This window comes from Chenopodium quinoa, unplaced genomic scaffold (assembly GCF_001683475.1).
Source record: "Chenopodium quinoa cultivar QQ74 unplaced genomic scaffold, ASM168347v1, whole genome shotgun sequence".
Classification (NCBI taxonomy): Eukaryota; Viridiplantae; Streptophyta; class Magnoliopsida; order Caryophyllales; family Amaranthaceae; genus Chenopodium; species Chenopodium quinoa.
Window position 1 is genome coordinate 2,732,741 of NW_018744626.1, and position 14,917 is coordinate 2,747,657.

General features: G+C 34.8%; 1 protein-coding gene across 1 annotated transcript; it reads left to right on the forward strand.

The window, feature by feature from the left end:
• The first annotated feature begins 10,041 nt into the window (after nucleotides 1-10,041).
• Nucleotides 10,042-14,586, forward strand: LOC110700470 (anaphase-promoting complex subunit 8-like). Its single transcript, XM_021878013.1, has 4 exons — nucleotides 10,042-10,338; nucleotides 10,804-11,113; nucleotides 12,676-13,926; nucleotides 14,058-14,586. The coding sequence occupies exons 1-4, from the start codon at nucleotides 10,253-10,255 to the stop codon at nucleotides 14,160-14,162; spliced, it is 1,752 nt and encodes a 583-aa protein (XP_021733705.1). The 5' UTR covers nucleotides 10,042-10,252; the 3' UTR covers nucleotides 14,163-14,586.
• Nucleotides 14,587-14,917: the final 331 nt, after the last annotated feature.

Consider the following 14,917-nt stretch of genomic DNA (forward strand, 5'->3'; position numbering starts at 1 on the left):
AAACCCAGACCCAAACCTTACCCCACCCCATCCACCACCGTCACCGTAAATAATAAAAACCCAGACCCATACCCCACCCCACCTACCACCATCACCGTAACGTACCCCACCCCACCCCCTTAACAAACCCCACCCCACCCCACCCACCACCGTCACTGTAAAAAAAAAAAAAAAAAAAAAAAAAAAAACAGACCCAACCCCAACCACACCCACCACCACCGTAACACACCCCACCCCACCCCATACAAAAAAATCGAAAAAAACCCAAACCCACCGTAACCCCACCCCACCCACCCCCACGAAACCCAACATCCTCGAAACCCCCCAACTCACTCTAATTGCTCACCCACCATAAAACTCCCTCCCTCCCTCGAAAAATCCTCCCTCCCCACCCACCCGAACCCAGTCTAACCGCCGCCGCACCCACCCTAACTCGGCCCCCTCCGTTGCCCACAACTTGAAAAAAAATTAAAAAGAAAAACAGAAAATAAAAAAAGGAAGAACGAAAACACCTTATATATTAATCCTGAATTTGGCCTCAAATTTGGTTTTAAAAGGCCAAATTCGATCATGAAACAACTAGATCTAGAGTTTCGTGGTCGAATTTGACCATAAAAACCGTCGTGCGTGGTGCCGGTGGACGGAGACGGAGAAACGAGATGGAAGAAAGGAGAACATAGACGGAAGAAGGGAGAAGAAGGAAGAAGAAGAAAGGAAGAAGGAAGAGGAGATGAGAGAGAAAACGAGGGAGCAGTGAGCATATTAGCAGCCATGGCTTCAAAAAATTGATAATATTACAGAAGAGGATTAAGAAAACGAGAGAGAAATCAAAAAGAGTACTAAAGAGACGATGATAAGAGTGATCTGATTGGTGGAAAAGAAAACACACGGATCGTGAATTGGAATGTGTGCGATGATAGGCCGTTAGATGACATGCAAATCAATGGCTGATATTTAATATAAGACGGTGACACGGATCATGGGATAATGGATTTGGATAGTATGTTTTTTTTTTATTCATAGCTACGTACTAATAAAAACACTACTGTACTCTTAACTTTATGTAACTTATAAATTGTAAGAAACACAAATGTTTGGAAATTGGAATTGATTCAATATGACATATTTAATGTAAATTAGTTATATGTATATCAGTATATGTAATAAATAATAATGTATGGTACGATTGGTATCATACTATCATTGGTATGTATAGATAATCGATAAATGTATCTGATTATTAAAACTTAAAACAGTTGATGATCGATCTAATTGAATACTTCTACTTCCCCACCCGTTTTCTTTAACTTGCAAGTTGCAACATATATATGTTGCAGCCTTGTAGGCACGTAATCTTAAAAGGTGATTAGAGAGGGTAAGACAACAAAGTAATTCAGCAATATAACTTTAACACCAAAATTATGGAATAGTTACAAACAATTGTCAATTATTACTTTATTAGACTAATGGGAAATTGAATAATCGTGATTTTAATTAAACATCCAAATATAGTTCTGTAACATTAAATTATTAGTTTATTACAATATCAATTATCGATTTATCGTATTCAAAGTACCAATTCATCAAATCATGGTTATGACGCGATCTTTAAAACAATTAAAACAAGAAGCTGATAGCCTGATAATATTTGATAATGAAACAATAATACATTAATACCTTATAAATTTGTAATAGATCAATATTTAATAAACAACAACAAGACTATAACCAAATTTGAAACATAACACATTAACATGATATAGAATGAATGAGAATTTCTGTAATTCTATATAATCTGATATCTGAATCGATTTATCGTATTCAAAGTAGCAACTCATCAAAACATGGTCATGACACGATATCTAAAACAATCCAACAAGAAGCTGATAACCTAATAATATATATTTAATAATGAAACAATAATACATTAATACATTATAAATTTGTAATAGACTAATATGATAATATCGAATAAACAACAACAAGAGTATAACCAAACTTGAAAAATAACATATTAACATGATATAGAATAATTGAATAAATGAAGATTTGTGTAATTGTATATAATCCGATGTCTGAAAATAAAGTGACGAAGTCCCAACTTTATATAAAACGAAAATAGCTAACCGGTCAAAAATCTCTTAAAATCCAATTTTTACTCGATCCATTATTTTTTTCACCAACCTATGCCGACCCGCTAATGAAATGGAAATATTAGTCCCAACTTGATATAAAACAAAATGCGCTAACTGGTCAAAACCACTTTTTAGAACTCGATTTCAACCCGATCCAATTAACCGATTACCAAACTAACCCAAACGATTTTAGCACCAAACCGAGTATAAACCGAATCGATATGAATCGAATTAGCATTAACTCGGGTAAACCCGCCCTTGAACCGACCCATTTCAAAATAATCCGTTCATGACCCGAACCGATATGAACCCGGACCGACGTTGACCCAGTAAAACCGCCCCTGAACCGATCCGTTTCAAACCGGTCAGATCATGACCCGAACCGTTTATAAACCGAACGGGCATTGACCCGGGTAAACCCGCCCCTGAACCGACCTGTTTCAAACCGACCCGATTATTAACCGAACCGTTTAAAAACCGAACCGGCATTGACCCGAGTAAATCCGCCCCTGAAGCGACCCGTTTCTAACCGATCTGATTATGACTCGAACTGTTTATAAACCGAACCGTTTATGACCCGAACCGAATTTAAATTGTACAAAAATAAACCGAAACCGAACCGACCTGTGACTAATCAAAACCGAACTGAACCGACCCGCCGTCTAAATGAAACCGTTTTAACCCAAACCGTTTCAAACTGAGGTCAAACTGAACTGCCAGACCGATGTCCCACCCCTACATGGATACATTTTAGGGCGTTTGATACGAGGAATAGAGATAAGGAGAATAAGATGTGGAATAAAGTTAAAATGATGTTTTCTTTATCTTATTTGGTATGAGTTGATAATTAAATTGGGATAAAGTTAACATGCTAATAAATTCAATAAAGTTGATAAAGATAAATCTGAATTAATTTGATTGATATGCTTGTTAATTTCGTAATCGAATGAATAACTTATTATCTGTAAAATTTAAATGAGATTTATCTTTTGTTTTCTCAATTTTATTCCGAATTCTTATACTTACTCCCCTTATTAGAAATTAGAGAGGGATAAGATATGAGATATCGAAAAATATATCATAAGACCCTATTTATCCTCGATCTCAAAATGCTAGTTATGATGTTTGGTGCCGCCAACAACTTATTAAATAATCATGCATTTATGCCCCATATTTATACTTTGTACTGGTATTATGCTAGTTAATTTCAAATTTGAGCCAATTCTAGTAGCCGTTTGGACTTAGTTGGTGGGGCACAAGCAAGGCTCCCTTTGAAAATGAAATTGCATGGTTATTAAGTCCGTTGTGTATGACTTATGACTGTCATGAGGCGGCTTTTTATACATTTCACACTTGAAATATAACTATTAACTACTAATCCTAGTTGTATTATAAATGTCATGACTTAGAATTAATTAGGACCTTTCTCTTAAAGTCATCATCATAACCCCTAATCTCGAGAATATAATATGCAACATGATACACTTATGTGTAAAACATAAACATGTATATGGAAAATATTGAACTTCTAAGGGTCTATTTTGTTCAGTTTAATTTCAGCTCAATTTAGTTCCTAACTTACTTCTCTTATAAATAATTTATTTTAGCTCTATTCAGTTCATTTTAATTTAGTTCAGCTGTTTTTAGCAAATCGAAATAGGTCCTAAATTCAATTTTTTAATGTCATTGAATGAAAGTATTAATAGAAGACTCCCTTAAATAACGGGTTGATTGTGTTAGTTGATTCATTTCAGTTCCTAATTTACTTCTCTCATAAACAATTCATTTCAGGTCTATTCAGTTCAATTTAATTTAGTTTAGTTGTTTTCAGCAAATCGAAATAGGCCCTAAATTCAATTTTTTAATGTCATTGAATGAAAGTATTAATAGAAGACACTCTTTAACAGTCGTGTTTTAGTAAAAAGCTGAAAGGTAAAGTTGATTGTGTTAGCTGATCGATTTTGACTAGCTATTGTATTAATTGATTTGACTAATTAACTTGTTTTTTAGATGATTGTATAAAAGTGTTTGATAAATAGTTAATTACTTAAAGTTGTTTGAGTATGTAAAATGACTTATAAACTTTTTTTTATTTTTTTTTTAAAATGACCCATAAGCTAATTGTGAGGGTAAGTAGTTGTGGTTGGTTTTTTTTTTTGAACAATATTAATTTAAATAGGAGTATAAGTGTTATTTCACCTTAAGATATTGAATAAACTAATTGAAAAACACCTTTAAAATTAAAGAGTTTTTTTGCAAAATAACTTATTTTGTGGAGTAAGCTCTTTAAATAAATTTTCCACTAAACACCTTTAATTAGCTATTTAGTATTCCGTAGTCAATAAACTAAGGGGCCGTTTGGTTGGGGGTAATCAGGAAAGGGAATGGGAATCAACTGGCCCGATTTCCTTGATGTTTGTTTACCACTTTCTTTCATTCCCTTTCCTCTCTTCGTCATTACCCCAAATCCCTCTAAGTTCATTCCCCACCCCCCCTAGACTTTTCCATTCCATTCCCTAGCCACCACCACATCACCACCTTCCTACCTCCACACACCACCGAGAAACCCAACCACCGCACCACCCATTGCTTCGCCGCCTCTCCGACAACGTTCGCCGCGTCTCCGACAACCTTCGCCGCGTCTCCCCCTCCCCGTAAAACTCTCTTCTCCTCATGCAAACACTAACCCAGCCCCTAAAAATCCCTCCCTCTCCCCACAAAACCGTCGTCCGACCCTTTCCCACCCTCGAAACCCTAGCGCGGCTAGGGTTTCGAGGGTGGGGGAGGGTCGGACGGCGGTTTTGCGGGGAGAGGGAGGGATTTCTAGGGGATGGGTTAGTTTCTAGGGTTTTCGGGGTTGATTCTCGGGGAAGAGAGTGTTGCGCGTGTGCGGTGGAGGGCGGCGAATGGGCGGCGAAGGTGCGGCTGGTGGTTTGGTGGACGGATGGTGGCTACAAAAGGTGGAAAGTGAATGAATTAGGAGGTTGTGTGGTGGTTGTGGGGTGGTTGTGTGGTGGTGGGTTGATGGGATTGTTTCCCTTTGTTTCTAAAACAAACAACATAGAGAATATTGGGTATTTTCATTCCATTCACTTCCATTCCTTTTGTTCATTCCATTCCGTTTACCCCGGGTGAACCAAACGACCCCTAATGTTTTTCAAATAAACTAGTTACGGATTACTAATGAACACAACCATTAAGCTGTTATTGTTGACTCTTAATATGTGGTCCTATTTTAGATGACATTTATTTGTGGGTGTGGGGGAGTATATTAGACTATTAAAACTCAAGTTGTTGCTATTAATTGCCTATTAATTGTGCACGTTTTGGGCCATTTTTTTTTTTTTGTTGAAAACATCCTCCTTTTTTTTTCTTTTTTATTACGGGGAAAACTATTATGTTGTGCATGGAATATTATCATGGTTTTGAAATATTATATATGCTTGTTACTTATTAGCATAATTGAATTGGTATGAATTTATTAAACTGTATGTATTAATACTTATAACAATCCTGCATATTGTAGCGATTTGTAGGACACACTTAAGTTGATCGTTTGGTTGTATGTAAAAATTTATAGCATTAGAAATCTCTAAAAGTTCAAACTTTAAGAAATGTGTGTTAGCGATTATTCAGGTAATGGTGAAATTCAAGTGACAAAAGATTCAATTACTTTTATACATAATTTTCTACATTTTGTAATGTTAACTACAACTTTTCTTAAGTGAAATGAAGCTTTATACTAGTATATTTTTTTGCATGGTTTTCCAAGAAATCCTCAGTTTACACACACCTCACAAACAATGTATTTACACTTGTCTAGGCAAAATAAAACAAGAAAATAATTATTTTATACAAAATGAGCAAAATTAAAGCTTATTACTATAATAGAATAATAGTAGAAATGCAGAGATAAATACGTTCTAGTTTATAATACTATAATAGAATGATAGTAGAAATGATTCAAATGAATTTGGGGCTTTAGGAGTTTAGGGAGTAATATTCTAAAATCTTCTTTTCAGGTTACTGTATAAGTTATTGTTTATGGACTTCAAAATCAGTGACCAATTTCATAATTAATCCATAGCGTTCCCTAAGCCATATTATCCTACAAAAAATTAAGTAGGGAAGGTACTTGAGATTGAATTAAACACATGCAATATTTGCAAAAACCCTAGCTAGCTTAGTACTCCGAATTAAATTACTAATGATCTATTAGTTGTTTTACCCTAATTCACAAATCACAAATAAATCATAGATTCCAATAAGTTAAGGGACCTAGTGGTGGAGGGAAGTGCAGTACAATGGGCAGCAACGAAAGATGAAGGGCCCTATTAGGTCGAAATCCCTCATGAGTCAGCTAGAAAATTTGCGAGAGTAGGGAAATGTAAGGGAATTCCAATCCTCCCCCCCTCCCCCCCCCCCCCCCCCACCAAATTGTCACTAGTGGAGATTGAAGCTCATGGTTGGAAGGTGCTTTTCTTTCTATTAAATCAAGCTCAGCTTTTTATTGTATTATGAAAGTGATTTAAATTTTTTTTTCTTTTTCTCTTCACATTTATTGATTTATTTATTTATAGAGAAGTAATATGAATTTTTCTAGGCACACTTCCCTTAATTTTTTTTTCTAGGCACACTTTGCTACTTTTTTTTAAAGGTCATTTTAATGGATAAAAAAATTAAAATAATAAAATAAAACTGAGACGGATTTGGGGTGGGATAAGACGAGTTATGGGGTGGAAAAGGTGGAAATTAGGCAGGTCATTGGTGTGGATAATGATGGTGGGACAAAGGTTGTTTTAGATTGGTAACCATTTAGGGTGGGGACGGAAAAGGGGTTAAAAATATAACAAGTAGGTAGGGATGAGAGCGCAAAATATATATATAATTTCAAATGAAATACTCGTATTATATTCTATATGAGAAATACATAAAAGCAAGGAACCGAGGAAGCATGAATAATCTTCCTAGAGAGCTTTCAAATATTCTAAAGACCTATATCATGTTCTCGAAAATATATCTAATGTAAATTATATGAGTAATAAAAACAGATATGAACAACGCAACATGTTTCAAAAAAATAAAAAATATATGAGAGCTTTTTTGGTGCAGCAGGCCACACTGTGTGGCCTGCTGCCAAATCAGTAAAAATAACGGATTACGCGGCATAACGGGGTTACTATTCACTCGCATAACAAGGTTACTGGTTTTGTCAGGGTTACTTGTATTTTTTTTTCCAGGGGTTACTTGTATTTTTTTTTAGGACTTGTATTTTTTTTCAAGGGTTATTTGTATTTTTTTTTCAGCGGTTACTTGTATGGATTATTTATTCAGGGGTTACTTGTATTTTTTTTCAAGGGTTACTTGTATTTTTTTTTCAGGGGTTACTTGTATTTTTTTTTTCAGGGCTACTTGTATGGATTACTTATTCAGGGGTTACTTGTATTTTTTTTTCAGGAGTTACTTGTATTTTTTATTCAGGGATTACTTGTATGGATTACTTATTTCAGGGGTTACTCGTATTTTTTTTTTTTTCAGATGTTACTTGTATTTTTTTTCGAGGGTTACTTGTATGGATTACTTATTCAGGGGTTACTTGTATTTTTTTTTCAGGGGTTACTTATATATTTTTTTCAGGGGTTACTTATTTTTTTTCAAGAGTTACTTGTATTTTTTTTTCAGGGTTACTTGTATTTTTTTTTCAAGATTTAGTTGTATTTTTTTGCAGGGATTACTTGTATTATTTTTTTTTCCAAGGGTTACTTGTATGGGTTAATTCAAGGGTTACTTGTATGAGTTATTTATTGGGTTACTTGAATGAGTTACTTATTCAGGGGTTACTTATATGAGTTGCTTCAAAGGTTACTTGTATGAATTACTTATTCAAGGGTTACTTGTTACTTATTTAAAGGTTACTTGTAAGCCCCATACCAAACCAGTAACACCCTATAAGTAACCCTTGAGAAAAACTAGTAACACCCTACCAGCAATCCCTAACCAAACCAGTAACACCCTACAAGTAACTCTTGAGCAAAACTAGTAACACCCTACAAGTTAGGGGTGAGCAAAAATTCCGGGTACCCGGAATTGGAACCGGAACCGGTTAGGAACCGGTGGGTCCGGAACCGGAATTGGACCCGGTGGTTCCAATTCCGGGTAATAAATTAAGGACCCGGTTATAACCAATTCCAATTCCAATTCTCAACTTTTTGGAACCGGAACCAGTTGGGTACCCAGTTACCTAATATATGCTAAACTAAATAAATTTTAAATAATAAAAATACGTTGAATGTATCTAATTTGTAAATTAACAAAGTATTATTATTACCTAACATAAATACAAATAGCTCAATGCATATATAAATATAAGTATTAAACGCTAAAAATGAACCTAACTAAAATAAGAATTAAAATTTGTATTATATATTAACAATTACATACATATAAGTGGGTACCAGAACCGGAACCGGTACCCGGTGGTTCCAATACCAATTCCTAAATTTTAGGACCCAGTTGAACCAATTTCAATTCCGAATCCGAATTTTAGGACCCGGTTCCAACCAATTCCAACTCCGGGTCCTAAAATTTTGACCGGGTATCCGGTTTGCTCGCCCCTACTACAAGTAACCCCTAACCAAACCAGTAACACCCTACAAGTAACCCCTGATCAAAACCAGTAACACCCTACAAGTAACCTGACCAAACCAGTAACACCCTCACCAAACCAGTAACACCCTACAAGTAACCCCTGACCAAACCAGTAACACCCTACATGTAAATCCTGACCAAACCAGTAACACCTACAAGTACCCATAACCAAACTAGTAACACCCTACAATTTTTGACGTAGAATGTTCGATCTAAGATTCCACGAAGAAAACGAGCTCACATTTCTTTGGTTCTCATTAATTTCACTACTTCAAATGTTGTTGATGATTTTAAGGATAATTAATCGCAATTTTTCACGGCAATTTAACACCCAATTTCTACAATTTCGGGCTTTAATTGCAACAATTTGGCAAAGTGGAGAGAAAAAAATGGGTGGAGTAGAGATATGGTTGTTGGTGATGTGTGGTTTGGCTTGAAGAAGAAGCTAAGAAAAGAGGAGAGAGAAAATGGGTATAGTATAGATATGATTGTTGGTGATGTATGGTTTGGAGAAGAAAATAAGAAAAGAAGAGAGAAAAAAGTTCTTATATTTTTTTTAAAAAAAAATAATAAAAAATGTGGCTGGCCACACCGTGTGGCCAGCCACATACAAAAATTTGTAAAAATATATATACTCCATTTGTCCCATAATATAATTCCTGCTTTCTTATTTTAGAGATCTAAAATATTATTCTTGTTTCTATTTTTGGATGATATGTAAATATTATACTTCCTCTGTTCTATTAATATTGCAACAAAGAGGAAATTACACATTTCAAAGCACATTTTATATACTTATTACTAAATATCTATAATTGAGTAAAAATTATAAAAAGTTGATTTTGTGAAAGTATTTTATGAGACGAATCCAATAAGATTGCACATGACTATATTTTACTTAACGTATAAATCTATATTATAAGGTCAAACAAGAGTGATGAATAGTGCAAAAAGTCCATTGTTGTAATATTAATAGAACGGAGGAAATACAATTTTTTTTTAACTTTATTCATTGCATTTTCTAATTTACCCTATAATTTTGCATGTCTTGTACTTTTTTTCATTTTCTCTGCCTAATTTTTGTCAATCATTGTACTTTTAAGATTTATTAATATACTTCATTCACTTTTTTTTCCTATTTGTTAAATACGGTAAAAAAACACAAACAAAAACTATATTATGAGATGGAACACGACATACATAATTAACAAATCTAAATTTAGGTATACCCGAAAATAAGTAAATAATTGATGTTCCTTACTTTCTGTGGAGTGTAGTATGTAGCGTACTTTCATTTATAAAAAAATTAATGCAGAGTAACGGAATATAGAAATTTGAATAAAAAAAACCTGACAGACAGACGTTAAAATTCAAAAAATCAAAAGGCAAGGCGCGGCCGTCAATGGTTGCTCAGTCCCTTCACTCTCTCTTTGTGTCTACCAAATCAAACAATCATTCAAAATTAAATCATGGATTCCAAAGATAATTGTAGAAATGAACTCCGAATTGCAATTCGTCAACTCACAAATCGCGGTCTCTATTCCCCTTCTAGATGGTCAGTTTCCCCTCTTTCTCTCTTCATTTCTTCAATTGACAATTTTTGGGTGAATTTCTGGGGTTAGGATCTTCATGGGTGTATCTAATTTAGTGCAAGATTTGATTTTTAGAGTAATTTGATTGATTTTAACTTGTTTTGGTACTATTCTTTACTGGGTGTGGTTTGAATTTCATAGATCTTATGTTTGAATTCAAATTTCTTGTTATTTGATCGCTTGAAATTAAATAATTTGATTGTTCTTGGTTAACTTCTGGTTTTTTTTGAAATTTTTTATGTGGGGTTCTTGAATTTTTGGAGTTTTCTGTCTCTTATGGGTTTGCCCACCATCTGTTCGACGAATTTCCTCTGATAAGAAGGGTTATAGCTCTTGGATTTACTGTCTAAACTTCTTTACATGATCAAATTTTAAAAAAAGAAACTAAATTTGGTATTATTGTGGATTTGGCATGATAATTATTCCAGGGCAGCTGAACAATTGCTAGGTATTGAGCAAGACCCTGCAAAGTTTACACCTTCTCATACTCGATTTCAACGAGGTAGCTCTAGCATTCGTCGTAGATTTAAAACCCATGACCCTACTTCAACGCCTAGTCCTAGTGTTTCCTTTGTTTCTACACCAATGCCAGAGGAGGATGATGATGTTGTGGATAGTGATTTCTACCTTTTGGCCAAGTCCTACTTCGATTGTAAGGAGTTCCGGAGAGCTGCCCATGTACTTAGAGACCAGGCTGGACGGAAAGCTGTGTTCTTGCGATGTTATGCCTTGTACTTGGTATGCTTTGCTCCTTGTCTTTTAGCTTTATGATTTCTTTAGTGTAAGCTGTAAGCTGCTGCACAAATATGATCTTGAGTTTAGATAATCAACTTGCTTGTGTCTTTGTTATATATTATTTGTTGACTCCTCGGTTTTGGATTGTTATGTAGCAAGTTATTTGAGACATCTAGAGTACTTGAGTGACAATAAGTGTATAATATTAGGCCTTAAACTGGAGATCTTACATGATTTGTATGAGCTCAAGTTCATTTGTTTGTGGCAAACCAATTATAAGATGAGTTTTTAAACATGCACTTCCTTCTCTTAAAGCACTAAAGAGCACTGAGCTATTGAGAGGCTAGTAATTTATATGATTGCATTATGTAGGATGCCACAGTTAATGGTATGTGGTGCAAAGAGTTAAAATTGTTAGATTATTTCTTGTTTTCCCTTGAGGAAGGATTTCCAGAAGAATGTATACGAGTGGAGTGTGTAGAATATATGTGGATCCTTGGATTTATGAATTTGACGCTGTTGAAGTTGTAGATTAGACATTGTGTTAGGTGATACTGGCTGCCATGTTGAGGCATTTTTCTATAAGTAGGTGAAGGTGGGATGTTGTTTGTTTATTTATTATGTTGATTAAGGAAATCATGTCTACTGGACATTTTATATGTCCATTTTCAACAAAGTATGTCCATTTCCAACAAAATTGCAAGGATGAATATTTGAAAATCGTTACTTTTGGTTACAAGGGACGGAATTGTCTTCATTTGGTTGATCTCTTCTTCTTTATCATGAAGTAGGCCTCTCTAATGAAGGTTTGCTAGTAAACAAAATTTGCATTAAGATAGCACCCTTCCATATAATAACCTTAATAAGCAAACTGCCAAAGATTCTAGAGAGCCACTAGTGTAATGGACAGTATATTTCTATGACATTTTCTATTATGATAATGAACTTCAGAACAAGTGAAAAAAAGTGTCCAGTCTGCTGATTAATTTAGTATGTATTGAAAGAGATTCCTTTGACTGGATCCATTAAATTGGGTATGCACTTGTAACTCTTTAAGTCTGCCTCCAAGATTGGGGATACTGAAGATTGAAAACAAGTTTACATCCTTGGATTCTCTTATGCAGATCAATCAAATTATTTACCATTACGAAACCTATATTTTTTACACCAAAATCTGAACACTTGAGTACAGCGATCAGGAACATGATTTGAGAAGTTTGCTGCTCAGATACTACTATACTAGATCGAATATATATTGACAAACAAATATGGCATTGTTGATTTTACATCTCATTGTTTAATAGCTGGGTTATGTAAGTTTGTATTTGTTGTATTATTGCTTTCTATGTTTTGTGTATCATCATCCTTAGTGTATGATTGTGGAATTTATCTTAAATCAATTTTTTTGAACTTTACTTAAGTTTGCTGAAAATTAAATTAATAAGCCTAATTTAGAAAGAAGCCTTGTCTAGACCTCCCATACCTCTCAACAGCAGGATTCCACTTGTTTATATATTCATTTCAATTGAGTGACTTCTTAATTTATTTTTAAATTTTTTGTAAAGGCAGGGGAGAAGCGAAAGGAAGAAGAGATAATAGAGCTGGAGGGGCCTTTAGGGAAAAGTAATGTTGTGAATCGCGAATTGGTTTCCCTTGAAAGGGAACTATCCATGTTGCGGAAAAGAGGTGTTCTGGATCCATTTGGGATGTACTTGTATGGTCTTGTGTTAAAAGACAAGGGAAATGAGAACCTTGCTCGTGCTATCCTCGTGGAGTCTGTAAATAGCTATCCATGGAATTGGAATGCATGGTTGGCATTGCAATCACTCTGCACCACCGTTGACATGTTAAACAGTCTTAATCTCAACACCCATTGGATGAAAGACTTCTTTCTTGCTAAAGCTTATGAAGAACTCAGGATGCACAAGGAATCCTTGGATAAGTACGAGCAGCTCCAGAAAACATTTTCATTTAGCAGCTACATACAATCTCGGATGGCAAATGTGCAGTATCATTTAAGAGAATTTGAACAGGTAGAAGTCATCTTTGAGGAGTTATTAAGAAATGATCCATACCGAATTGAAGACATGGACATGTTTTCTAACGTGCTTTATGCAAAGGAAGCGTTCTCATCCCTCAGCTACCTAGCCCATAACGTATTCTTGACTGACAAATATCGACCTCAATCATGTTGTATCATTGGTAATTATTACAGTTCCAAGGGCCAACATGAGAAATCAGTTTTGTATTTCAGGAGGGCTCTCAAGTTGGACAAAAATTATTTATCTGCCTGGACTCTAATGGGCCACGAGTATGTTGAGATGCAGAACACAGCAGCCGCAGTGGATGCCTATCGTAGGGCAGTAGACATAAATCCATGTGATTATAGAGCATGGTATGGATTAGGGCAAGCCTATGAAATGATGGTAATGCCTCATTACGCTCTATATTATTTCAAAAAATCTGTTTTCCTGCAGCCAAATGATCCGAGATTGTGGATTGCAATGGCTCATTGCTATGAGAGTGACCATTTACGTATGTTTGAGGAGGCAATCAAATGTTATAAACGAGCTGCAAATCGCCAAGATACTGAGGCGATTGCTATTAACAGATTGGCAAAACTATATGATCAGCAAGGGCAGCATGCAGAGGCTGCATTTTACTACAAGAAAGATTTAGACAGAATGGAGGCAGATGAAAGGGAAGGACCAAACTTAGTTGATGCTTTGATGTTCCTTGCTAAATATTATAGAGCCCAGAAAAGATTTGAAGAGGCAGAGATTTATTGTACCCGATTGTTGGATTACACAGGACCTGTGAGTTATCCTAACCCAAGTCCTTGTGTACTTTAAAATGATTTTGGTTGATTATTTTGCTAATATCTCAGCTCAAATCAGCTTTATATATCTGACCATGTGTTTCTTTCCCTCCCTTTCTAATATTGCAGGAAAAGGAAACAGCAAAGAGTTTACTTAGATCTATGAAAATGGCGCAATCTGGTTTCCCGTCCATGGATGTTGAGCATTTTCCACCACACGGCTCTCATTCCTGAATGCAGACTGCGTATGTATGTTAGCAAAGCTTCTTTTGCTGTACACAATCATTCTGTATATGCATGGAGTAATTTAATTCATGGTAGATGGAATCTTACAATTGAATTTTGTAATTTGTAGTCTATAGAAGTAGCTTTATTAGGACCTTAACACTATTTGGACAGTTTAATTATGATATTTTCTTCTTCCTCCTCCCTAAGGCTGGGAGTCAAAGTTCGGATCTACCTCTTTGACTTCAAAAGTCAGAGGATCTCAAGTGTCTGAAAAGTAAAAAAAAATGGAGGGAATAACAGCTTTTGTGAATTTGTGTGGCTTCTAAAGTCTACTAAATTTGTAAAAAAAAAAATAGTTTGAGAAGATTAAGTTTATTGATTATTCTTATAGAAGAAGGTTTGGCAAATTATTATATGTTAATTCAGCAAAGAGTGTATTTGGTGAAGGTAAAAGGTAACTGTTGTTTTTGGTCAAATCGTCTTTGTGTATGTTATTCCCCCTCCCCAGTCCCCTCTCAAACACATACACACACACACAAAAAAAAAAAAAAAAAGAAAGAAAATACTACTCAAGTCTATAACCTCTCTTATATATATATATATATATTTATATATAAGAGGTCTATAACATTATTGGCCACTAAATGATAATATAATTAATTTAAAGGAAAAAAAAAACTTTCACAATCTTGGTGCTTCTGTATCTAAATACTGTATTAGTAATTTTTGTAAAAATATAATATACTTGTATATATATATGG

Excerpts from the sequence above, each read along its gene's own strand:
- LOC110700470 (XM_021878013.1), top strand. The coding sequence starts at position 10,253 with ATGGATTCCAAAGATAATTGTAGAAATGAACTCCGAATTGCAATTCGT. Across the intron at positions 11,114-12,675 it reads GATGTTATGCCTTGTACTTG|GCAGGGGAGAAGCGAAAGGA; the intron begins GTATGCTTTGCT and ends TTTTTTGTAAAG. Across the intron at positions 13,927-14,057 it reads TGTTGGATTACACAGGACCT|GAAAAGGAAACAGCAAAGAG; the intron begins GTGAGTTATCCT and ends CTAATATTGCAG.